General features: G+C 33.7%; 2 protein-coding genes across 2 annotated transcripts; one reads left to right on the forward strand and one right to left on the reverse strand.

The window, feature by feature from the left end:
* The first annotated feature begins 3,632 nt into the window (after positions 1–3,632).
* On the forward strand, positions 3,633–5,489 carry LOC132037597 (protein PROTON GRADIENT REGULATION 5, chloroplastic). The gene is made up of 2 exons (XM_059428167.1): positions 3,633–4,129; positions 5,217–5,489. The coding sequence occupies exons 1-2, from the start codon at positions 3,878–3,880 to the stop codon at positions 5,319–5,321; spliced, it is 357 nt and encodes a 118-aa protein (XP_059284150.1). The 5' UTR covers positions 3,633–3,877; the 3' UTR covers positions 5,322–5,489.
* A 917-nt stretch (positions 5,490–6,406) lies between these two features.
* LOC132037682 (eukaryotic translation initiation factor) lies at positions 6,407–11,950 on the reverse strand. The gene is made up of 5 exons (XM_059428272.1): positions 11,662–11,950; positions 9,993–10,161; positions 9,746–9,871; positions 6,751–6,813; positions 6,407–6,649 (listed from the first exon to the last, which is right to left on the reverse strand). The coding sequence occupies exons 1-5, from the start codon at positions 11,865–11,867 to the stop codon at positions 6,602–6,604; spliced, it is 612 nt and encodes a 203-aa protein (XP_059284255.1). The 5' UTR covers positions 11,868–11,950; the 3' UTR covers positions 6,407–6,601.
* Between the last annotated feature and the right edge of the window lie 15,666 nt (positions 11,951–27,616).

A 27,616-nucleotide genomic window follows, 5' to 3' on the forward strand; every position in this document is an offset into this window, starting at 1 on the left:
GGTGATTTGTCCAAGTTTTGATTTACTAATTTCTTTTAGAGCAATAAGTTGGGTTCGTTCTGTTTGTATTCTGGCGTTTGATTTCGGCTGTTTGTATTCTGGTGTTATAACCAGAGTTTGATAATTTCATGCCATGATAGGCAATTTGTAAGTTTGGTATGATTATGTTTTGGTACTTGAAACCAGATTTTCCTTCACTTGATTTCTTGAAAGGTAATTTGATGAGTTTTGGCATGCTCATGATATTCTGATATCATAGTCCATATTTGGTCCTAAATATTATAAGATTTAATAGGCATTCCATTAAAGATTCTTAATGTTCATGCTCGAAACCTGCATCTCCACCATACCAGCTAGCGGATGCCTTAGCTAAGGAAGGAGCTAGGCTCAAATCTCATGATCTTTTTGTGGTTTTTAAAGATTCCCTTGTTTGCTTTGCCAATCTTTGAGTCAGACAAAATAAGAACTCCTTTTGCTAGGATGATTTCAATAATTTATGTAATTATATTCAAAACGTTCTAGATAACCACTATGGTATCCTATCAGCTAATGTTTGACTCCCATAACATCTCATCAAATCACCAATATGGTGATCACCATTTGGTGCTCCTAGCAGCACTAACTTTTGTAAAGTTGCATCTTAAGTATATATAATATATATTTTCTTAACGAAAAAAAGTTTAATATTATATTATTTTAAATTTTATTTACTAAATGTAACTTATTAGTTTTGCTAAATTTGTCCTCATTAATTCCTCGGATTGTCTAACAAACGTGTAAGGATCGGAGCATTCTTCTTCCAAAAGTGCTATCTGAATTTCTATAAGCATGTCATGTGGTTAATTATGACAAGCTTTGATCATTTTAATATTTCTTTAATGAATTCGCTTGACTAATTTCAAAACATAAAATATTAATAATAGGTCATATCCTGATTATGTATGTATGAAGAGATATTAAATGAGGCTAAAAAGAGAGTGGCAAAAATATGTTTGATTTGAGCATGATAGGCGTGAAGGATATCGTAGGATATAAATCACCAAAAACGTTGTCGACCAATTGAGAAATGCTTGCAGAATCAACCAAAACCGGAATTCAGGATATGCTTCAATTCCTAGACGAATTTTTGAATATATATAAAAAGGATTTGAAACAAATTAATAATCAGATTATTCTCATCAGGAGTAAGCTATTAGATGCACTAGAGTATTTACCAAACATTAGGTATATAAAAAAGAAATATAGAACAAAAAACATTCCAAACTAGTAACAGAAGACTCTTTAACATATTTTAGTAATTCCAAGAAGTAAAGAAGATCATCTCCGCATATAATCACTCCAATTATTTGTAATCTATGATCAATCCACGCACAATCAGTTACTATAATGTGATAAAAATATTTCACGATGCTTACAGACCAATAGACATAATTATATTTCTAAATGATTAAATTATGACATACATTATAGTTATAGAACTTTGAGGTAAATGAAAAATGTTTAGGCTCCAAAACCTTAGGATTCATTTCTCTTAGATGCAGTAAATTGGATCACCTCTTAAATATAGAATATGTCATAAAATATACGCTAATTTGGTCGATAATAGGCGTTTTACTTGTAGCTTCTCCCTATAGTCCGCCTGGCATGTAAAAGGTCTTGAAGGAGTGATAATTATGCGTTGATTTCAATATAAGAGGCAAATGGTAAACTTAGATTAACAGATGGTTAATAAGTAAAACTAATAGAGTTTAAATAAAAAAAGGTTATATTTGGATGATCCATCAGGGTCAACCATTTGGAATAAGAAATATCATGTACTAATGTTCGAGTTCAGAACCAGGAATAAAAAGTGCACGAGATCTTGTAGCACTTAGCCACTTACAAATGAGATCTTATCGGATAATTTACCATTTTTAGGCAGTAATAATAGTAAAGAACCGATGACTTACTTTTTCTAAATGATGAGGAGGATCAAAATGCGTCCAGAAAGATTATTGAACAAAGAAATACACATGATGAGTTCTACGTAATGAAATAATATTAGTATGAGTTATTGCAAATATAAATTTTGTTTCGTATATGTAAACCGTCCTTAAAGAAAGCCAAGTAAACATGTCTCATTCGAGAGGCAAATAATTTGCAGTACGTAGTTCTATGAAGCTTCATATATAGGACATACATACTACCATATTAACGGCTGAAAGTTCAGATTCTCCACATAAAGAATATTGTTCACATGCACCAAATATGAAACTGAATTAAAAAAAAAAAAATTATGACTTTACAAATACAAACTCAAATATCCCACCTCGAGTGAAAACTGTGTACTCGTCTTCAAACGTTTTGCACCGTCCAATTGTCAACTAATAGCATGCTAGCCTTCCAAGTTTCTTGGATCGTCTACGACTTCGTGTATGATTCTGAACCATATTGTTTCACAAATGGTTTGAAACCACTAAGAAAAAACGTACGTACAATTAAAATTTGTGTCGAATAGACAAATCTTTTATTTCATTTGTTTTATCTCAGATCTTAATTTGACTGAACAAAAAGTTAATTCAAAGCTATTTTTTAAAGGAAATTTTATAATCTTAAACTAAAAGTGATAACGCATTAATTAGAATATCTTTCGAATCTTGCCGTCTTAAACTTACAATGCTATTCCTATAAGGGGTGCATGAACAATATTGAAAAAATATTGGCATTAAAAGCTTAAGAATATAAAAGCGATATTATTTTTTCAAGAGATTAAAAAAGAAATTAAGATACATAAATCCAGATAGAGGGAGTATGAACAAGAATCATCTAGTGGTGACTGGTGAGCTGCCCTTTATGATTCTTGAACACAAAACTTAAAATGTCGCATTTTGGGTCAAACCTACCATTTCCCCTCAAGTGTTTTGCATCGTCCATTAGTAAACAACACATGTTCAAAACAAAAAAAAAAAATTGGCAGTCTAAAAAAAAAAAAAAAAAGACCTTGTCATAAAGCAAAAGGAAAAAGAAAGAGTCGTACTCACAACGTGTTGAACTATTAATATGCACTCAAATTCAACTAATAAATTTTTATTCTACTATCGAGTATATATGCCTCAATTTCAAGCAAATTGTAATTGAGCATATGAATCATCATTGTTGTATTATCAATTTATTGAAGCTTGTGTTGGGCCAATATTATTAAAAAAAAAAAAAATCTCATATCAGAAATTCTGCAATATAAATCTCTGATGAGACCAAAAAGACTCTTATCGAACACAGGAAAATAAAATTTTGTTCTATTTAGAGTAATTTACTCTCTTTTTTCATTTAGGTGGTTCAATAAATTCATTATTAATTAAATTTTCTAGAAAAATGTTCAAGCTCCAAAATTGAGAATCACAATTCGTGTTCATTAAAAGACTTTTAAAAATTCAATTAATAAACGACCACCACTTGGCATATGGATGTTCAAATTGCAATGGTGGTGTCCCCACACGGAGAAAAAGAACCACTAGAATAGAAGATACAGATCTCCAAACAGATGGGATAAATAAAAATAAAATAGAATAAATAATGGGGACCCTAAAAATAAGAAGAATCTTACTCCTATTATTCAAGTAAAATGCAAAAATCAAAGTCCAACAAAAAAATCAAAGCCAGCAAGTGCAATTGTGTGGCTCTCAATATGCCTCTTCACTACCACTCAATATAAACCAAACTAAGGCTAAAAATTTTACAACAACCCCTCCTTCATAAACCACAAAAAAATAATCTTATAACATAAGCTCAAAAACACACCACAATAACAACAAAGAATCCCTTAGCTCCCTTATCACTTGTTCCTTCAATAATCAAGAATATATTAGTACTTCAAAAAAAGTTGTAATTCTTTTTCCCAATGGCAATTACAACTGCAATTGCAACTACATCCTTTTCTTCATGTGTTGGTGGTGAAGATTATGGGATGCTTATTAGGAAAGTGCAACCTGTGAATGTTGGAATTGGGAAGGCAGTGAGATCAAGGCCAATGATGGGGAATGTTAATGAAGGGAAAGGACTATTTGCACCAATTGTTGTTGTGACTAGGAATATTGTTGGCAAGAAAAGATTCAACCAACTAAGGGGCAAAGCTATTGCTTTACACTCTCAGGTAATCATCACTTATTAGTACTATTTTACTTGGAAACTGTAACTGCCGACCAGCATAGATATCGAATAATTTTGTCCTCCCACCAGTATTGCGTTGACCAGAAATTACCTAAGGTCTTTTTGTCTCTGTTAAGATTTTGATCTTCTATTATTTTTCACCCACTTCATTGACTACTAGACCACATCTTGTGTGCACTAAGTCACTAACTAATATTTTAAATTTATGTCATCTTTTTCTTCTTGTTTATGTAGTTGTAGAACTTGGGCAGATGTATTTTTCGCGTTGGTCTTTCTTAAGTATTGATGTGATTGAATGCTCTATCAAAGTTCTAATTTGGAGATAAAGTCAGTAAAAATATCACAATTGTTTGGTAAAATGTGATAAAAAGTATAAATTAATATCAAGATTTAAACACAATTTCGTGTGATGTTCAAATTGAAAACTAAATATATAGTTTTGTCTATTTTGGAATGAATTGGATTTATGGCAAGATTTTGAGATGTTACATATTTCAGATCCTTAAAGTTCTGTATTAGTTTGAATGCATTTGAAACAAGGGTTCAAACAAACTATTTTTAAGTTTTGTATTACCAATTCAAAATTGTTTTGGAATATCCAAATGGGTTGTGTCAATGGATTTCAAGCTTTTTCTCCTCGCTAGATTAAACTGTTAATTTCTTTGGAAGAAAAATAGAAGAATTATACAACGCCCATTCATTCCATGAACATCAGATTATCATATCGAAGAGATTTTTTACTTTCTTATAAGCACGTTAGCTAGAAACAACTTTCTATACCTGAATATGCTAAACACTGATGGAGTCAGAATTTTAACTAAAGATATTTAAAATATAAAGAAGTAAACAGATGAAGAAGCCAAGTCATTCTACATCTGATATATATACATAAAAGTAATTCTTACCTAGTATATATAGTGTAATTTTCCGATGAATGGAGTTTAGATGAACCCCTTGCGCCCCCTAGCTCCATCCCTCATGTCAGAAAAGCGAAAGTATCTAGTAGTATTATCATTTTCTACAACCTATAGTACTAAAAAAGAATTCTGTTTTATGGTATTTGTTTTCAGGTAATCACAGAATTCTGCAAGTCAATAGGAGCAGATCAGAAGCAAAGGCAAGGATTGATCCGATTGGCAAAGAAGAATGGTGAAAGACTTGGATTTCTTGCTTGATGCTCTTTATATATAGTGTCCCATACCATTGCCAATGGAAAATGTGTTATGATCAAATAGCTATAGCTTTGTGTACTTGAGACAAATCAATCAGATACAACTTAATTATCTGTACTATTCAAACATATACGATATGCTTTGTAGTCTAGGTATGCTTTCTTGTTTCAACATTTGTATTTGTATCCGTATTCATCGTATATATTAACCCCTTTAAGGAAATATAACGAAGTACGCGAGAAATTTTCGAAAAGAAGAAATACATCTTCATGAAAAGTCATGATAATAAGATTTTAATTTTGAACTTCGTACTCCAAATTGCCAAGTACTATCATATTTGAAAGGATCCTTCTTGTTACCATTTTGCATCCCTCAAATTCCTCTTCCCACAAGGCACAAGTTGAAAGGTGCAAAGTGCAAACCAAAAGCCCATCAATATTTGGAACTTTGAATCGTCATGTGGAAGAATAGTCTAAGTTTACGGATGTAACAAATATACTTCTTCTCATCTATTTATGCTCAGTGAACAGAATTACACGATAAATGTGCGAAGAAAATAGTAGGCATCCAATGAGTTAGTGTGCAAGCTGAACATCATCATTATTATTAGCATATAAAAAAGAAGTAACTAACATGGACTTACAATCTCACGTGGATACACAAAAGTATGACCGTATCTGAGACACGATGTACTGGAGTAAGAACATTATAAAGTATGAAATGTGCTTCAAATCTTTGCTAGTAACTTAGAATTACTTTTAGCTAGTGTACGTTCGAGGTGAAAGTGTTCTTTGCAAAATTACGAATCTGAATTTTTTGTCAGTCTGCTAGTTCGATCCAACATCAGCATGCAAAGTCTTCAATTACTATTATCCTCCAAATTCTTTTATACCCTCACTAAAAAGGCTCAATTGCTACAATCATTTTTCTGCTTCGATCGACCTGACCTATAACTTAACCAGTTTTTTTCTTCTTGTTCTTTTCCATACAATAAATAGCTAGCTATAAAATTACTCAATCAATCGAGTAGACTTTTCTTAATAGAGGGAGGGGGGGAATGAAAACTCTGCAAAACTCTCATCGCCAAATTTAGAAAAGGAGCAACGCTACATAAGTAACAATAAGCTGGACAAAATCTCTTAACACGTTACATCCAAACATACATCAGTCCAAATAAATTTCAATACACTCAAAATTTGCAGCAGACAAGTGCAAAACTGTGCTAATCATACAATTTCTGGTAAAACTTAGGGAGAGGTTTCAATCCCACACGTTAAAGAAATTCACAGAGTGTATCGGCTCTTAGCTGACCTCTCCCTCTTGGAATCATCCTGCAATGACCAAAAGAAATGTTGGTTAAGAAAGAAAGAAAAATCAAGGGGAAAGAATTACTATTGAATATGCAAGAAGGGTAAGTGGTAAGGGAAGTTACATGGAAACTATAGGTTATCTTTTCAGCATCAATAATCTCCTTCCACTTCCTACCAATGCCCATCTACAACATAAAATAAACCAGTTATATATAATTTGCAAAACCATGGTGCATCAAGTGTAACATCATGCCTTAAGGCAAATCATTTCAGACTGAACATTGTCATATGCAGACATGTTACAAGGCCAAAAGCAGGAAAGCATACGCAATTACAGATCAATACAAAAAGGAGAATCATCTGCTAAAGAGGATTGAGAAAACCTAGTGAAGCAAGGAGAACTGTGTATTGCAATGCTGTAAACAATGAATATAAATATAAGCATTTGGTATTACATGGAATAGTCCTTAAACAATGAAATACAAGTACTCATTTTGAAAACTCCATGACGTATATCTAAAGGGAAGGAAGATTCATCTTAGGGAAAGGTGGAGAGGGAGAGCCGGGGGTACTTGAATAAATTGGAAAAGAGGATCTATTAGGATATTTTTTTTAAAAAAAAAAAACTAAATATGAGAGTGGGAATTAAATCATCCATGAGCAAATCCATTAATACTAATACACACAGGTGGCATGTGTATTAAACAAAGGTGATGAGAACTGGTACACAACTTTATTGAGCCAGCTGTCCATAACATTCAACTGCAATCCAAGAATTAACTTAAATTACCACATATACACAGATTAGATGAATGATGCATTAGAACCGATACTTTGTACCACGTTTAACAACCAAAAATTACTCCATCCTCTCTTGTCCCAAATTAATTAAAACTATTTCCCCTTGTTGTTTCGTCCATTATGTTGCTTTTCCCAAAAGGAAGTTTGTTCCTCATACACTGAAATAATCCGTCAATATTCGGCTATAAAAGAGTAGTACTTCGGCACCCACTCTTTAAATTAGAAAGCCTGAATACAATAAATATCTCCACATTTCTTTTGTAATAAAATAACAGTCAAGTCTTATATAGGATAACTAAATTGAGAACGAGGAAGTATAATTTAGGAAAACATACAAATATTACCATATTGGGTTTAGTATCAACAGACTATATTATGATACATCAAGAAAACAATTCAGGAAAACCCAATAATGTATCTGAAACTCTCACAGCATGATGCTGGTAATTAAGCAATCAGAATTTGCCCTTCCTCAGTTTACTACCACCAAATGATACATGTTTCACCACAGTACTACAGTTATTTCAGGATTTTTTCATATTAGTCCTAAATTGCTTCTCCCACATAATGTTAGCTGATTTGTTAAGAACCAAGGCTGTTGAGTTATATAGTTGTCTACTTGTCTTACATGGGTCATGGGAGGGCATCCAAAGGGTTTAATGAAGGACATGAGCTATACTATTGCTTTGATCTTGTCTTCCACCAAAGACCTTAGGGCTCATTTGGTTTGGGCATCCGGGATAACTAATCCCGGATAACTAATCCCGGGATTGTTATTCCACCCTCTATGATAAAATAACAATCCCGGGATTAGTTATCCCAACTTATAAGATGCTAAATTTTTATCCCAGGACTATTTTTGCTTATCCATCATACCAAATGACCCCTTAGAGCTCCAGGGTGAATGCTCAAATTGTTTGACATCGTATCAAAACCTACCTTTCACAAAATTCATATCTCACTCTCATAAGTTGGATAGTTGTTCCACATGGGAAGTAAGGGCTTCAAAAGGAATTAATAAAAATGTTTGGTTACCTCACACAGCCTTAAGGTTTTTGGGTTGGATGCACAACTAATTCATCACACTTCTATGATCTTCATACTTCGACTTGACAATTCATAAGGATTCTTTTTTCATAGTTAAAAGATGCTAATGACCCATTTAAAAAAAAAAAAAAAAGCAGGTGTATCCCCCCCCCCCCCCCCCCCCCCCAAAAAAAAAAAAAAAAAAAAACCACCATTTTATACCCCGTCCCACCACAACCTTAATAAAAAAAAATAACTACCCCTTAGGGGTAATAAAAATTCCTGATACTTTAAGTATGACACTTACAAAACAGTGATAGTTTAGGAGGTTTTAGCAATTATAAAAGCCACGTGGAAGACTTCTTTTACCCCTCACGCGCCTGTAAGTGTTAACAAACGCTTTGTCAACTGTGAAGCAAGGGGTTTTAACCCATGAAAGATATAGTTCATGGGGTATGAATCTTGCAAAAAACATGATAGATTAAGAGGTGTTTTTAGCCATTAACTCTTCAAAATAACCACGTTGGTGATAAGTCACTGATGAGTACAGCCTCCGAGGGAACACCTTTCAAAGCTTCACACACTTTAAACCTTCTTACGCTCTATAGAACATCACCACAAAACAATTTAGATTCCAAGACACATTTTAAGGGGTTTTCAGAAGAGTTCAAAGCAAAGTTGAAAATGAAGCAGATTTAGATGCACACATCCATGAACAGTGCAAAGGACAAGGGCCCCGGGCAAAGCGCTTTTTATCAGAATGCAAGAACAGAAGCCAGAAAGAGATAACAAGAACAAATGCCACAGATAAAGGTTACCACTACAATACATAACAAAAGAATATCATATCTACCAACTATGTTAAAGAATAAGTGAAGAGAAATATTAAGGACTTCCCTGCCAGCAAATAAGAATAATCAACGGCTTGTGATGGTTCTGATCAGGTATATAAATTATATATTCAATACCTAACGGTCGGAATGGGGAAGGGCATTTTTTCTTGTTCTCAAATAAAACCGCTTTTTCTTTTTTACCTATTTATAAAAAATAAAAATAAAAACAGAGATAGGTCTCATATCGGCATTAAGAAAAAAGATAAACACATCACAAGACCATATTAATGGAAAATGAAAGAGGAGAGTCACCAAAATTGCTTCAAATGTATCTGTTTCTGGTATTCTGGTATATCCTTTTTTTTAAAATATTTCATATCACATTTAGGAAATAGTGGGAAAACAACTCAGATTTCAGTTCAGAAGCTATTTAACACCAAGAGAATTTGAAACTAACCTGAGCTGCTTCATTGGTGGCAGTCTTAGTCCACAAGGATAGTTTATCCTGACTCCTACGCGCACTGGCAACCACTCCACATATATCTTCTGAGTCATCAAATTGTTCACCAACCAATGCCATCAGCTGTCCAAAAGAATCCCATCCAGCAAACAATATATGAGCATCTTTAGCAAGAAGACTAATCAACAAAGTGCTTTCTATGACATAGTAACTAATGAATAGAAACCAAAGAGTAAAGAATTACAGTTTCAAGCCACATAGTCTCAAGATTAGCCTTTCTGCTGCTTGTAACAGTCCATTTGCCACCATTAGCACACTCAGGGTCTTCCCATTTGGGCTCAATCCCAGCTTTGAACAAATGAAACTCTGCATTAACAGTCAACTTGCTGGGCTTGAATATCTGATCATATAAACTGCAAAGAGGATGATCCAACACTTCAATCCACATTTAAGAGAAGCTTCTACCACCTATTATTCTTTCTAAACCATAGTACCTCATTAATCAATCAAAAACAAGCCGTACAACATCCAAAGTATTAGATAAATCGCATCAAAAATCACTATTAGGAAAATTATGAAACTTAAGATAAAAGGTGCTCCATTCGTTTAATATTACACTGCTTGACTGGACAGTGAGTTTAACATGCCGATTTCACCCATAATTATAGCAATGGTAGTTGAAGAAAATATTAAAATAATACTCCCTCAGTTTCTATTTGTTTATCTGGTTTTGATTTGACACGGAGTTTGAGAAAGTAGAGAAGACTTTTGAATCTTGTGATTGTCAAGTAAGCACATGTAGAGTGTACCAAAATGTTCTTTAATCTTGTGGTCATAAACATGTCATGAGGAAAGTTGGAATTAAAGAGTTGCCAAAAAAGGAAAGAGACATTCTTTGAAACAGATAAAAAAGGAAAGTAAGACAAACAAATTGAATTGGAGGGAGTAATATCTTAAAAGTTAGTTTTATAGAGAAAGCATCATATGCTTTGAACTGCTAAGTAAATTTGATTTCTTGAAAATTGTGAAAGTTGCATAGAACAAAATTAATAATGGAACTTAATCGAAGATATCTTCTAAGGCGCAAACTTTTTCAACATCCACAAAATAGAAACAGTGCCATATAACATCTGTCCAGAACATGCTCCTTTTTGAGAAGATCACATATACTCTTAGATCAACATAAATGTTGCAATACCAGAGCTCTCTTAATTGATTAATTAATCAGATGAAATAAAACACCACAAACGCAATTGATATATCGCATTAAAAATCTACATTCGAGCACTAGAAAGATTAAAAACATCCACAGAAATTTTGTTTTGGATATCAATTTGTGATACGAGCCATAGATAGGGTTTCCACAAATACCGAGCACACATCTGAATAACCATAACCAGAACAATCTAGAACACATCATTTTTTCCTATTATACATTTAATAGCGACGATTATTACCTCCAGAATTCCTCAACACAAATGTTGCAATATCAAAGCTATCTTAGTCGATTAATTAATCAGATTGAACAAGAAAAACTCCACAAACACAATCGATAAATCACATTAATTAATCTAAATTCAGGCAAATAGAAAAAAAACACGTGCACAGATATTACTAATTCATTTCATCGTAAAGTATAGACATCGATTTGTTTACAAGCCATAGATAGGGTTTCCACAACACATAAATGCTTCAACACGAAAGCTATCTTAATTGATTAATTAATCAGATGACATAAAACAACGCCACAAACGCAATTGATAAATCACACTAAAAATCTAACTTCGAGCAAATAGAAAAAAAACACGTCCACAGAAATTTTGTTTCATTAAAAATCCGAGCTATAGGTAGGGTTTCCACAAATCTAATTAAACATAACGCGAACAATCTAGAAGATATGATGTTGCTATTACCTCCAGAATTCTTCAACAGTTTCAAAAGTATAAGCTTTTCTTAGAGAACTTCCCCAAGCAGCACCTTGTTTCGGTTTCGATTGGTTATCGAACCAAAACGTCCATTTTCTATCTAGCTTATGTGACTGCTTCGCCGCCGTCTCACCCGCCGCCGTAACCGGCGGAATCTCCGTCGCCGACTCTACCGGTGCCGATTCAGTTGCCATTGTTTGATTTTGCGTCAAAATATCCTCTCCTTTTTTGTGTAGACGGAGAGGCGTTAAGGAAATTAGCAAGGAAGAGGGTCAGGTTATGGTGATGGAGTTGTGTTTTATACGGGCCCAGTTGATTGATGTGAGTGGGCCTTGTAGCTAAGAGTCTTGCAAATGTTTGATGACTGAATGGGCCGATAATTGTGCGGTTCCGCAGATGATAACCCAACAACAACACAAAAATAAAGGGCAACTTACGTGAATAACTCGTATTTTTAGAAATAATTAATCATTCGTAACTATCTTTTTTATATTTATAATTCGTAGCTACATTAGATATTTTTACTTTATTTGAATACACTGTTCAGTTGTATCCAACATTATTTGATGTCGCATGTATTTAAATGTACTCAAGCTGCCGCGAAGTTGAATGTATTTTAACAAAATTTCAAATACATTGTGTACGTTTAAAATATATATGAAGCAAAATACATTCAGATACAAGACAAGAAGCAAAAATACATTCAGATACAACACAAACAGCCAAATACATATGAGATACAAGACATATGAGTCAAATACACATGAGATACATATGACGAAATACACTCAAATACACTCAGCTATGAGATACAAAGGAGAAGAAGTCATGGATCCGTCTAGACGAGATACATTTTAAAAGGAAGAATGCAATCAAAACCGGTCGAATCTCTGGCGAAATACACCATTGTATTTCACCAAAAATGAAGAACCTATTCAGTTTTTTTAACAAAATACACTGTATTTGGGTAAAAAACACAGCCGCTGGAGTAAGTTCTGCTTGTTCTTCTTCGACGCCGACGTGGCGGCATCTATGACAGAAGCAATGGCGGCGGGATGTGGTGGTTGTTTATGGTTCGTGGAGCTCCAGTTACTCGTCGAATGAGAGCTTCGGGAGTCGTGTGAAGGAGAGGGAGAGGAGAGAGGTGTTGCTGTCATGGTTCGTCGTCAGAGCCCCGACAGTGGGGCGGCAGCGGTTGTGTTAGTGAATAAGAAAGAGAGAGAAAGTTATTTAGAGTTTGGAGAAGATGAAAAATTTGAAATGTGTAGGGAGGGAGAATAGAGAGAGGTTTATGTATTTTGGTATAGCTATGACGGGTAACTTGAGAGTTCATTGTAGCTATGAAAAGTAAATAAATTAAAAGGTAGTTATTATCAATAATTACCTCTTAGAGGTAGCTATGCCAAGTAATTATTCCAAATAATTTTATAAGTTTATTAGTATTGGAGTATCGGATTAAAGGTTGGTGAACTGATTGAAATTTATACTTAATGGCTTAACGGTGTGGAATAAAGATTACTAAATTTCATTATCAGATAAATTATTAGCCCATTAAGAAAGATTAAATATACATTTATATCCTCCGTATATATAAGTAGTTTAGAAAGTATAAGAAGTTATTAAAATATTAAACTCTAAAGAGTAGATATAGTCGCGCTTGAAATTCAAATGTTTCTAGGTAAAACGGTAAAAAATGCCCTTCTACTTTGAGAAAAGGGCTAAACGTATTCTCTGTTATAAACTTGGGCCATAAATACCCCTCATGTCATTAAAGCTTTCAAAAATACCCCTATCTTAATAGAAATCCCCAAATTTTCCAAAATAACCAGATTTTATTTTTAAACCCGCTCCATTTAAACCCGACCCAACTACATAAAAAACTCATATGCGAGCAACTTCTTCCCGAGTCCTACATTTGGAGCCACTAGGCACAGGAGCGGGTATAAAAATGAAATCGGGTTATTTTGAGAATTTCCGTTAACGGAGTTATATTTGAAAACTTTAATGACGGGAGGGATATTTTTGACCCAAATTTGTAATGGAGAATGTTTTTAGCCCTTTTTTCCCCAAAATAGAGGCGTATGCATTTTTTCTTTCTTATGCAATTTTTCTTTCTTTTTTCATTTGTTTTGACTTTTCTGCTTCAGTTTTCTTTTGTTTATGTGTTTTGGTTTTGCTAGTGATAAGTGATTAGAAAGTGTTTGAATATCATACTTCAGTTATATTAGAAAGTGATGAGAAAGTTCTTGAATTTCATGCTTCACTTTACCAGATTCAGCGATGAATCTTTTGGATTTTGCTTTTTTATTTTTTATTTTTTTATTTGACTTTATTGGTTAACCGATCGTAACTGTTAAATTCAAACTGAACGAACTGATATTTTATTGGTTAGGTTAACAAATTGATATACATTTAAAAATCGGTAAGTCAAACCGTTAAGCGTAAATATCCAACCGAAATAAGCGTCCGTAGCTAATAATCCTCTTTGTCGTTGTAGCCATTGCTTTTGCCTCATCCCGCTTGTAAATTTTGTTCTTTTCTCATTTTCAAATACTTTTTGGAAGAGAAGAATTTCATTCGATGCATTATTCATGTCATACGCAACCTTCATCAGCTCAACTTTAAATAAAAGTGGAATAGGCTTTTCGCCCTTTACTTCGTCCATTTTTGTCACGCAATTTCGTATTTACGGGTTTGTCAACTAAACCCCTCAACTCTATCAAAACAAGTATTTTCAACCCCTCTGACACTGTGTATAGTTCACTCGCCCTGACATGAAGGACACATCAGATCCACCTAAATAAATTAATGCCATATCATCATTTATTTTTATAAAAATTAGCTTTGGGAAAAAAACAAATTTATTCCTTTTTCTTACCAAAAAAAAAAAAAAAAAAACCAAACCTTTCTCTTCTCTTTCTACCCTCCCATCTCCCTCTTCCATCCACCACCAAAATCATGTCACCATCAGCCTACTTCATTGCGTAAAAGCTCAACATTTTTCCTTGTTCTTGGATTCAAGGAAAAGATCTTCAAAAACTTTGAAAATTACTCAATCTATTAAAAATAGAGAAACAAGCTAAATATAGAGGAAACCTAGAAATTTACAAAGCTTAAATAACAATGAAATGCAGCAGAAAGTAAATAACGGAAAACTCACCTGAAAGTTGTTAATGTGTTTCTTTGTATTTTAGGTTGGTGTATAAAGAAAATACGAGGAAGACAAAGGGAGATGAAAATTATTTTTCTCAAATATTGATTGAAGCTATGAAGGTGGTGAAAATGGGAAGGGGAGAGAAAGGGAAAAAGAAATAAGGGAGGGGATGGGGAAGAACAATAAAGGGTGGAGTGGGGCCCGTGGGGGAAGAAGAAAGAGTTTTCATATTTTTTTATTTTATTTTTGTCTTTCTATTTTTTTTCATTTTTATCATTTTTTTATTTAATTTTTTATGTTCACGCTCTTTATATGCATGAAATTCATGCATTGTTCCAATTCAACCATCAAATTGCCAAATAGGATCGGTTAACGGTCAGAGGTATTTACAATACTCAGTTTTAAAAGGTAGACGGGTTTAATTGGCAAACTACGAACACTGAGATGACAAAAATGGACAAGTGCAGGGTCTCCCAAAACTATTCCGCCTTAAATAAATTATCTAAATAAGTCAAAATAATTTGAATTAATAAATAAATTAATTAATACAATTAAATTTAAACAAAATTAATATTTTCTATACTCCATCTGTTTCAATTTATTTATCTTACTTTCATTTTTAGGCTGTTTTTTTTTAAAAAAAAAAAAAAAAACTTTTTGACAACTCTTTAATTCAATACCCTACATAACATATTTAAAATCACAAATTAAAAAAATATTTTGACACACAATATATATCTTTTAAGACTACAAAACTGCTCTTAATCTATCTATCTATATAGAATAGGAGAAAGAACGCATGATGTGATGACAAGTGTCATCACCAGAAAATTCATATTTAATAAATAAAATAAATTAAAAAAGACAACAAAAATCAAAAGAAAAGACAAAAAGATAAAACAATATTAGGATGACAAGTCATCACCATAAATTTCTTATTTTAAAATTTTTAAAAAATGGTAATTCAAAAAAAAAAAAAAAAGATAGTGCTGCATTTACGTGCTTCCAAAAATCCAACAATTGCCTCACGTTTTGATAGTTCCCACTTGCTGATAAATAATTACAATTTAACGCAAAACCTACACTACCCTAGATCATTGTTGAACTATTCTACCAGGAATGGCGGCGCCGGCCGGCGGCCACCCCCGGGACCCCTACTACAAATACTCCAATCACAAAATAACACCAACCCTAAACCTATGAACTATGCTATTGCGTTACATAATGCTTTAGAACAACAAACCTCTGAACCTTTTGAACCAAAAATTATTACTTTGTTGCATAGTGAACCAACTGTGACATGGACGAAGAACGAGTTTGAAAAGTTAATAAGGCGACAAAATTTACAATTTGCTGTTGCAGCAAAATTTTCCTATGGAAGGCCAGATCTGGCGGAATTGAGGAAAATATTGCCAATCCCATTGGAAATCAAAGGAAAGTGCAATATTGGATTTTTGGAGGAACGCCACATTTTGATTAGATTGTCACCGTTAGAGGATTATGCAACATTAATGTCAACAGCTTGGGAATTAAGGGTCAGAAATAGATATTTTCCCCTCAGATTTCTAAAATGGGATCCATGGTTCAATCCGGAGGAAGAGACAACCATAGCCATTGCCTGGATATCTTTTTCTGGACTACCAACAAATCTTTTTGACAAAGAATCAATGTTTTCTTTGGCAACTGCAGTTGGTACACCACTGATGATTGACAAGGCCACAAACAATCAAACGATACCTAGTTGTGCTAGGATGAAAGTGGAAGTCGATTTGTTGAAAGAGTAACCAAAAAGAATTCAAATCAATTGCTTGGATGAGGAGACCGGAGAATTGAGATCAAAATGGCAAAAAATTCAATATGATTATTTCCCTAAATATTGTACACACTGCAAATTGCAAGGCCATGACTTACATGGCTGCTGGATTTTGTATCCGGAACACAGGCCAAAAAGAGAGGAGCAAAAAGGAGGACGACAGGATATTACAAAAGGGAAAACCAAGGAGGAAATCAACAAATCAACTGGAAAACAACCAGTTGATGACTTACAACAACATGGGGTGTATAAAAATGGAAAACTAGTATATGAGAATTGGAATGTGGTGCAAAACAAGAAAAATGTAAAGGAGGCAACACAATCAGAAGGATAACATACTTCCAAGAATACAGTAACAGCAAACAAGTTTGATGCTTTGGTAGATCTAACACAGGAGATGCAAGAGAAATTAGAGAAACAGCATACAACCAACACTAAAGATCAAAAAGAAACTTCCAAGCCTTGGGTTGAGGCATCTTTTGGCAAGAAAAGTGCTACCAGCAAGGATATAGAAAACAACAAAGAATGGGAGAAAGGGAAGAGGACAGAGATTCACAACAAAGATAACAATAACAACGATAACCAACACAAGACAGAGACAATTTAAACACAAGCAGATGCAATCAAAGACCAACCGAAAAATTTAATGACAAAACCACAAGGTAATGAAGCAAAACAAAATAAGAAGTTGTCTACTAAAAAAGACAACAAATAACAATAAGGGGAATGGTCTCTGAAAAGGCATGATCAGGAAAACACTCAACATAGGCCAGAAGCCATTTCTTGTGGAGGCCAGGAAGAATCCTGTTCAGGGGAAAAAAACACTCTGAAAAAACCGCCTAATGATAATCACAATACAGATCTTTAATTGTTCCAACCTAGATTACCTGCAGAATCAGTTACCACAGGGATATTAGCTATAGCAGATACTCAAGATGGGCAAACAGATACAACCATGAGCAAAGACAATCAAATTCATATTTTGAACAACAAGGAGGAAATAATGATGAACATAACAGGGGAAACAAAAGGCACTACAGAAGTAGAGGAAGGCAGTAAATTGCAGCAACAAGATCAGCTTATAATTAATGAAAATGAAGAAGAACATGAGATTGACATTGGAGATGATGAGGAAGAAGAAAGAAAGATGTTTGAAGATACTAGTAATGCAGACAGATCTCCAAAGAATACTACAAAGGCATGGAAGGAGACTAGGCATCACAGACAAAGAGACAAAAGTGCACCTCCTAAAATAACAGGAGGTGTACAAACAAGGAAAGCACTTGCCAAATCCACTTCTCAATGAATTGCTTTCTCATTTGGAATATCCGATCTGCAAATACTCAACAGGCCTTTGAAAGAGTGGTGTTACTAACAGACAAAAATAATTCAATGTTATAGCCCTTTTGGAGCCATTTCAACATTTTAGACACATTGATATATATAAAATGTGGCTTACTATGGAGACTGCTGCTTACAATGTAAATGGGAAGATATGGATTTTTATGGAAGCAGAATTTCAAGTGGAAATTTTGAAGGACACTGATCAATTGTTGTCCTTCAAGCTCACTTCTTTTGATGGGGAACAGGAAGTTATTATAACTGTAGTTTATGCTAGTACAAATAGAGGCACTAGAATTGCATTATGGGAGGACCTGTATGATATTGCTACACATATACATCTCCCATGGCTGGTTGGTGGAGATTTTAATGTGATTACAGAGGCTGATGAGAAATATAGAGGGCTTCGTGTTCAATTTGCAGAGACTGAAGACTTCAGACAATGCATTGATGTAAGTCAACCGGTGGATCTTGGTTTCACAGGGAGTATGTTCACTTGGTGGAATGGGAGATCAGATGAGGCCTGTATTTTCAAAAGATTGGACAGGTGCTTAGGGAATTAAGCTTTGCTGAACACTTACCCTAATCTGGAAGTAGAACATTTGATCAAGTAAGGGTCAAAGTAGAACATTTGATCAAGCAAGGGTTAAATCATTCTCCTTTATTGATAAGTCCCAAGCAGGATAGTAGACCAATCAAGAAGTCTTTCAGCTTCCTGAACTTCTGGGTGGAGCATGAGACTTTCCAGGAAGTGGTCAAAAATAACTAGGCTTCAAATTTCAGTTCTGATCTATTTTTTAACTTTCATAACAAGTTAAAAAAGGTGAGTAAAGCTATTTCCATATGGAGAAAGGAAACTTATGGAGATATATTTAGACAAATTGCTACTTTGGAGGAGGTGGTACAAATCCTTGAATAGGAGTTTGAAAAACATCCCAACAACTTGAATAGACAAAGATTGCAGAAAGAGCAGGCTGAATTGATAAGATTTTATGCTATTGAAAAGAAGTTCTGGAAGCAAAAGGCAGGTATGAAATCGTTTAAAGATGGGACAGAAATACAAAAAAATTTCTTGCTGATGTCAATGGAAAGAGGAGAAGATTACAACTGAAAAAATACAAGACAGTGGTGGAGTCTGGTTGGAAACAGAGGAAGATATAGCAGAGGAGGCAATCAGATTCTTTTCAAATCAATTCAGAGAGGAGAATATACCTACTGACTTTGAGATGCTTCAGCACATTCCCAAAATGATTAGTGATGAATAGAATGGAAAGCTACATGAAATTTCAAAAGAAGAAGAAGAGGTGAAAAAGGCAGTCTTTGGCCTAAATGGAGACAGTGTTGGAGGGCCTACCCTCCTAATTGGTATACAGGAAAATTTTTTCAAGCTTGTTGGGATATAATTGCTCAGGACATGACACATATAGTGGGGTCAGATATGGTGGGGTCTTTCTTTTGTGGACATGAACTACCTCGATATATTACATGTACCAATCTGGTACTAATTCCAAAGAAGAAAAAAATCACTAATTTTTCAGACTTGAGACCTATAAGTTTGAGTAATATTACTAGCAGGATTTTCTCCAGGATAATTCATGAAAGAATGGTTAAGCTGTTACCAGACATGATTTCACCCCAAAAATCAGATTTTATCAAGGAAGGAGCATTGTTGAGAACATTCTATTGGTGTAAGAAATAGTTCATGATATTAGGATCAGGGGTAAGCTTGCTAATATGGTTATTAAGCTTGATATTGCAAAGGCTTATGACAGGGTATCTTGGTTATTTTTTACCAAAGTTCTAAGACATATAGGTTTTGGAGAAAGGTTGATTGATATGGTTATCATAATTATCTCAAATAATTGGTACTCAATTCTGATAAATGCACAACCACAAGGTTTCTTCAGATCCACAAGAGGGGTGAAACAAGGGGATCCATTGTCCCCCACTCTGTTTATACTAGTTGTTGAATATCTAACTAGAGCTTTAAATTCTTTACATGCTAAAGAGAGATTTAATAAATTTGGGATGCCAAAGTGGAGTCCATATGTCAATCACTTGGCATATGCTGATGATACCATTATTTCCTCCTCTGCAGATGACTATTCATTAAGGCTGATCATGAAGACTTTAGCAGATTATGAGAAGGTTAATGGACAAAAGATCAACAAAGGGAAGAGTCCAATTTATATGCACCATTCAGTGACACAAAACATTAGTGATTTGGTGACTAATGTAACTCAGATTCCAAGGAAAGAGTTCCCATTTATTTATCTAGGGGTTCTGGTGTTTTATAGTAGAAGACAGTATGTGCATTTTCAGGAGTTGATAGAGAAAGTGCAAAATAGACTTAGCTCTTGGACTGGGAAGCTATTATCTATTGAGGGAAGAACCATATTTGATAAAACATGTTTTTTTGGAACAATTCTGTTGAGAATTCTAGCAAACACCGGAGTACATGGACAACTTTGTGTCACCCACAGGAAGAAGCGGGAATGGGATTCAGAAGTATGCATGATTTATCCAAGGCATTATTTGCAAAATTATGGTGGAATATGAGAACCAAACAATCTTTGTGGAGAACCTTCATGAGTAATAAATATCTGAAGAAGTTTCATGCATTAGCAGCACCTTTGAAGAATACATGCACTTATGTGTGGAGAAAGATGCTCAAAGTCAGAGAAGAAATTGAACAGGAGATCTGGTTGAAGGTGCAACAAGGGAATTCTTATTTCTGGACGGACAACTAGACAGGAGTGGGTGCTCTTTATCACATTATTCCAACTGAGTTTGAATGGGATCCAACTGTAATTTTGGTCAAAGATGTAACAGAAGATAGACAATGGAATGAAGACATGATGAGGGAGATCTTGCTTGTAGATCTAGCTAATCACATTCTGGAGAATATTGCACCTCCAGCTGATCATAAAGAGGTGGATAAAGCCTACTGGAAAATGGAGGCCAATGGAGGCCAAGGGAAAGTTTACTGTGGGATCAGCTTTTCAATTGCTCAGGCAAAGAAGGGAACCTAGTAGGTTATACAAACTAATGTCGATCAAGGGACTGCCTATCAAAATATCCTTCTTTATGTGGAGATTCTGGAAGTTTAAGTTGCCTTTATATGATAAACTCAAAAGATGGGGACATCTATTTCCATCTAGATGTTTTTGTTGTCAGAATCCAGACGCTGAAGACATATCCCATGTGTTCTTACATGCTCTTGATGCTTAGGTCATTTGGAAACATTTTTGCAGACCTGTGGGGATAGATATTCAGAACTTGCATATCACACAAGTGATAAACAAATGGTGGGATTTGCCTGCTAAGCCTGAGGTAAGATATATTTACCAGGCGATAAGATATATTTACCAGGCGATGCCTGCAATTATAATCTGGGAGATTTGGAAAAGGAGGAACGCTTTAAAGCATGACAGGAAAATGACAATTACAAAGTTGATCTATCAGGTAATGCATACTTTGATAATGTTTATGAAGATAAGGAGGAAAAATTTCAAATATGCCCCTTACAAGTGGAGTGTTGTGGTAGAAGCTTTGAATAGATATTCTCAACCTATTAAAGTCACTACTATTGTGTGGAAACTGCCTGATAAAGGGTGGCTCAAAGCTAATACTGATGGGGCATATAGAGGGAATCCTGGGAGGGGTTCTTGGGGCTTTTGTCTGAGAGATGAAAAAGGTGATGTAGTTCAGGCACAAGCTCAAGAAATAGAGGATCCTGGAGTACTAACACTCAAGAAGAAACTAAGGCTATTCTTCAAGCTCTTAGATACTTGAATAATATGCAGGTTGAAAAGATTGTGCTTGAACTGATTCTCTTCTGTTAAAGAACATCATCCAAAGAGTGTGAGAAGGGCCTTGGCATATTGTTGGTATGATGGAGGAAATTGGGCAGCTCATTGAAGGGAAAACTGTTTTGGCTAACCATATTTACAGGGAAGGGAACAAGGTAGCTGACCATCTAGCTAATCTTGCTCTTGACAGTGGAAATTTTGTGGCCAATAATTTCATGGAGATGGATACTCATGGCAGGAAATTAGTAAACAGTGACAAATTGGAGGAACCTTATATGAGAATAAGGAAATGCAGTAAAATCTGAAAAGAAGAGGAAAGGGAGGAATGGAAGGGATCCTCATATTCAAATCCTTTGGGAGGAGAGTAGGGAGGATCAATTTTTTTTTTTACTAACAGTTTGTTCATGGATGCAGGCACAACAAAAGCATTAATTTTCGGGAAACGGCTCAACAAAAAGCTGAAATTGAAAATCATGGAGGAGGTACAACTAAGAGGAACTTGCATCAACTAAGAGTACCTTATGGTGCTCAATCTAAGGAACAAAAATCAGTGGGATTAGGGTAGGACAAGAACAAATTCTAAAGGAAATCAATTGAAAACACACAAAATTGGATTCGGCTCAGTTGGGGTTTGGAAATGCACAAATCTTACACGAATCAACTCTATACTGGGGGCAATCGAAGCGGGGGTTACTGAGAATTTCATTTAATACAGCAACAACACACAAAACCCACAGGAAACAAGGAGAAAAACCAATTCGGGTACCAAATAAACAGCAGTAACAATCAAGTACATACTGGGGAACTCTGCAAAAGAGATACACAAAAGAGGAAGAAGAAGAGTCCACATACCTCAATAAAGATGAACCAGCTTGTAGCGAGGTGAAATCGACAAGGCGCAGCAAGATCCGAGCTCACATGAGCCATCGGATTTCTCAGGAAAAGAATGGATCGATTTCATCATTTACCAATCTACAACACTTGGACTTGAAGGGAAGGTACCAGCAAGCATCAGTAACGACACCACATAAGCCTTTGGATTGCAATTAGAAAGCAACTATTTCATTTGGAAAGTGGAGAAATACCTACCTGAGCTTAATTGCAATCTATGCAGACTTCACTTTACTCTTTTATTTTGTTGTTTTTTAACTTTATTTACTTTTTGTTGGATGATTTATTTATCTATCAATAAAATAGTGACGAACATGTAAGCTCTCAATTTTTTGTCAAAAGGGGCAAGAAAAGAGCTTAAGAACAATTCGTATGTATTTGTCGTGTTTACCAAATTCTTCTTCGCAAACCATGGGATTTTATGTGAATGTCCTCATTTGTTATCTTTGATTTGCTACTTTAACCTTTAGTCAGTTGTGCGTATATGCATTGTTAATCTATTTGGCTAGAAAACAGTTAATCAATTTATTTCTTTATCTACATTGTTAATCTATTTGGTTGAGTTGACAGAAATTTTTTCTAATCATGCAGGTTCAAATTCCAGTTGCGGAATTCTTCTATTTCTTAAATGATCCTTACTAGAATCCACTGTTGAGTGAAAAGTACATAATTGTATAGGGCGTCATATGTATTACATATATGGATTTACCAAAAGGTTTACCAATATGCTAATTTCAATTCTTGGTTTGGGAATTGAGATGTCCTCATTGACAAGCCCATATTGGATTGGCACTCTGTACTGTGCAGGCACCACTACATTTTAGCACAAGCAATCGACTTACTAAAACATCTCCTTGATCCAAGAAATGTCTAAACGAAATGAAAGTTCAAAAACAACACTACATAATCATCCTAAAAGAACACCTCTACATAAGATATCTGCTCTTTCGGGCTTCGGCGTTCAACATTCTGCTATCTCTAACAGGTAAAAAGATGGATACTTATAGTGGTATAAATTGCAGGTAAAACTACTACTTCAGTAAGGTGCAATTATGACCTACATAATCGAATGACTATGAAAAATGTACACGGTTTTTAAATTCATTTTTCAGATGTTGGATGCAGTACGTACAATTCACTTAAGGAGGTTATCTTACAAAATCAACAATGCTTCTACTTGGGCATCCTGTATATGAGACACATCACTATTATAAGAATTGTCGAGATATATGCTTCAAATTTCCCAAAGGTCCCTTTGTGCTATCTTTGCTACATATGCCATTACAACAAAAAAAGGTTCAATTCAAAATTTTAGCTATCCAAAATTTTAGCTATCCTACCTGAAGAAGCTATTACTCTGAAGTACTGACTCCTTTGAGATTAAGAAGTTAATAAAATGTCTTGAAGTTAAATTGTTGCTCTATATGAAAAAAAAATTATTACTAACTTCACGTTCGACGCTAAAAGAGGTTTAAAAGCAAGACGAGAAAATAAAGTATAGGATAACATTTAAGTCCACGTAAAAAGAAGAAACAAGAATATTCTTATCAAATACTATAGGCAAATCAAAATTCCTTGAGTTACTTGCCTGATATTAGTTAATGACAAAATTCCGACATATTATTATTTCCTGTTGGAGAGCCGAATAAGTTGTGTCCAAGCATATCAAGATTCAGGTATCTCCAATCTATTTATATATAATAGGAGAGGCAAAAGCATGATGAGATGACAAGTGTCATTACCATAAAAATCAGAAATTAAAAATTTAAAAATCAAAAAGAAAAAAAAAGAATAAGCTACAAAAGTTTTTTTAAAAAAAGAAAAAAACTGCAATGAACAAATTATTCAGCAAAATAAATTTTTTAAAAAACTGCAAGGGCATACTTAGCAAATAAAAAACTATTAAAACAGTGACATCACGTTCTTAAACACAAACAGTTTCAGAGCCTACTTTTGTGGAACTATATTTCCACAAAATATGTTCTACAAGATAATTGCACGTACAATTTAAAAATGACAAAAATTTAAGAATCAATTTCAGAGCCTCTTTATGTGGGGAACTATATTTCCACCGTCCTAGACATTAGGAAAAATAAACTCCCTCAAAGAACGGAAAATTACAAACTTCTATCTATTATTAATAGGAGAGGCAAAGAGTTGTTAAGATGACACTACAAAATTCCAAATTCCTAATTTAAAGTACAAAAGAAAACTGCTTAAGTTAAAATTGTTGAAACTAAATTTAAAAATTTAAAAATAAAAAAATAAGCAAATCAGACAAAAAGTTAAACCAAAAAACCCACGTTTGCAAACAACTAATCAGGAAATAAGCCACATGTCAAAATATGGAAAAAATAATGCCAAGTGGCAGAAGATAAATGGATGTTTTAAATTCAATTCTTTAATAGTAGAAAAATAGCACATCCAAAAGAAAGGACAAAAGAAACGATTTTAATCGTGGGTTTGTTTTAAAGAATTGAATTGAGATAAGAATAACAGTTCAACTCAACTGTAAATACCTCTCACAGCAAAATCCTAAAAATCCTCTTCATCTCAAAACATGTTCATTTTTCAAACTGCTTCACAAACAAGTAAGATAATACATTTTCAGATATTAACTGCAATGGGATTGATATTGAGTTTCAGAAGTTCGAGATCAACCGCCTTATTACGGCTTTATTAAAAGGGTTCAATCTGAGATTGATGATTTACAGCAGGAGAAGTTAGTTCAACCAAATGTGAATTGGTTCTGCACAAATATTTCACGAAGTAGTCATTTTTCTCTTCAACTTATCAAGGCTATGTTTCTTTTAGTGTTATTTCAAACCACTATTTCTAATTTGCTTTTGCTTTTAATTTGTTTTAGAACTTTAGGAAAAGATAATAATGTACTTTTATTAGTTTTTTTTCTTTGTCTTCACCTCTATATTTTATTTTATGGCATGCATCTCTAAGATTCTCACATTTGTGGATATTAACTTTTGCAGTATTTACTGGTCTTTCGGAAATTGTTGGATTCGAAGGCAGAGATACATTATGTAAATTTTCTTATTCTTGACTGTTATTGTGTTATTTTAATATATTATACATTAATTCTTAATCATATGCATGTATTTTGGATCGAATTTAGTATTTTAATTATGTTGTATAAGGAATCGATAATACCGTACTTTTTATTAGTTTTTGCTTTGTCTTCACGCCTAAGTTTTATTTTATGGGAGGCATCTCTAAAATTCTCACATTTGTGGACATTACTTTTGCGTATTTAATGGTCTTTCGAAATTGTTGGATTTGAAGGCAGAGGTACATTATTGTAATTTTTATTGTGTATTTTAATATATTATACAATAATTCTTAATCATATGCGTGTATTTTGGATCAAAGTTAGTATTTTGATTATGTTGTATAAGGTTGACAATATCTTATCCTTAAATATATACAAGAGGATATGGGCTTCTAAGCAAAGATTTATTTGTCGCTAACTTTTTCTTTTACTTTTTATTTTTATTTTTTTTACTCCTGAAAGATTTACTGGTAGTGGAAAGCCTCATAACAAGGAATTTTTATACAAATAATTGTTATAGTAATTAGACTGCTAGGCAAAAGAAAAAATATGCAAGCTCCTTGATGATATGATTTACTATGGCATGTCTATAGATCAGCTCGGTTTGCAATATATAAAATTCCTATTCTAATGCATATATATTAATTGAGAATAATATTTTATTGTTTGTTTATCATTGACTGATTTAATTGATATTGTTATTTTGATTTGTTGGAAAGAGCAAGAAGAATGACGGAGGAGAGAAGAAAGGGGACCTATAGAAGAAGGAAATAAAGAGGGAAAAACAAAACGATGACAAATTATATATGGCTTTTATGAATTCACATTTTCATTAAGAAGGTTGAGTCTCCAAAGTGATCAATATCATCTAAATATTTAAAAATATCAAAAATTTATCTTTAGTGACTTTTCCCGCTAAATTTAATCCTTTTTATGGTGCTCTTTTGAAAAAAAAAAATGGAAAATATCACTAATTGAATAATGAGGTAAAATATCACTTTGAATAATAGGGTCACATTTGATGTAGATTTAACATTTGTAAATATTAATTATTTGTTCTTCTATCCGACAAATTGTGTCTCTAATCCCTTAATTAAATTGAAGAGAAAAGAACAATTCTTGCCCTTGTGCTTTTCAATTTCCTACTGTTGGAAGAGAAAAGAACTGTTTGACTTGTGTTTTCTTAATCTTTTAACACTTATTTATATATTTATATATAGTGGTTTGAAAGTTCAAAAGAAGTTGCTATGTGTGATGCTAATTCAATTTGATATATCTTTATTTGGCACAAAGTATATTTACGTTGGAAATTCATACATTCTATATATAAGTTTAAGTCCTTATTTTGAAAAGGAAATATCATATTGAAGATGCTTTATTGAGATTTTGTTTAGCTTATTATATTTGAATCATGTTATATTTTCATGTTGTTTATATCACATACTATATTTTTTCAAAATCTCATAACTCTTTTGTTCTTTGACATATTATGAAACAAGTTGCAGTCGTTATTTAATTAAAATTAAATATTATGATGTAATGCGCTAAAATAAGGAAAATTATAATTTAATAAGCTTAATATTTTATGATAATATTTGCTCATTGTGCAAATCCTATTACTAATACTTATTATACTAAAATGAGAGCATGGGGCAAAAACAATATTAGTGAAGCACATGGTAATAAAAACTTATAGTATAATGTAATAATGTGTACTCCAACAAGACATCAAAACTATTTCTTGATTAATATTTATTTTGATATTCACAGCGCATCGCACGGGTACAAATACTAGTGACTCATGTAAAAAAGCAAACGCTCAATTTTTTGACATTCGTATAGTCAACATTGATATTCACTGAGATGAT

Source organism: Lycium ferocissimum, chromosome 1 (genome assembly GCF_029784015.1).
Source record: "Lycium ferocissimum isolate CSIRO_LF1 chromosome 1, AGI_CSIRO_Lferr_CH_V1, whole genome shotgun sequence".
NCBI classification, from domain to species: Eukaryota; Viridiplantae; Streptophyta; class Magnoliopsida; order Solanales; family Solanaceae; genus Lycium; species Lycium ferocissimum.

Excerpts from the sequence above, each read along its gene's own strand:
- LOC132037597 (XM_059428167.1), top strand. The coding sequence starts at position 3,878 with ATGGCAATTACAACTGCAATTGCAACTACATCCTTTTCTTCATGTGTT. Across the intron at positions 4,130-5,216 it reads CTATTGCTTTACACTCTCAG|GTAATCACAGAATTCTGCAA; the intron begins GTAATCATCACT and ends ATTTGTTTTCAG.
- LOC132037682 (XM_059428272.1), bottom strand. The coding sequence starts at position 11,867 with ATGGCAACTGAATCGGCACCGGTAGAGTCGGCGACGGAGATTCCGCCG. Across the intron at positions 10,162-11,661 it reads ACTGTTGAAGAATTCTGGAG|TTTATATGATCAGATATTCA; the intron begins GTAATAGCAACA and ends TCCTCTTTGCAG. Across the intron at positions 6,814-9,745 it reads CCACCAATGAAGCAGCTCAG|ATGGGCATTGGTAGGAAGTG; the intron begins GTTAGTTTCAAA and ends TTTATGTTGTAG.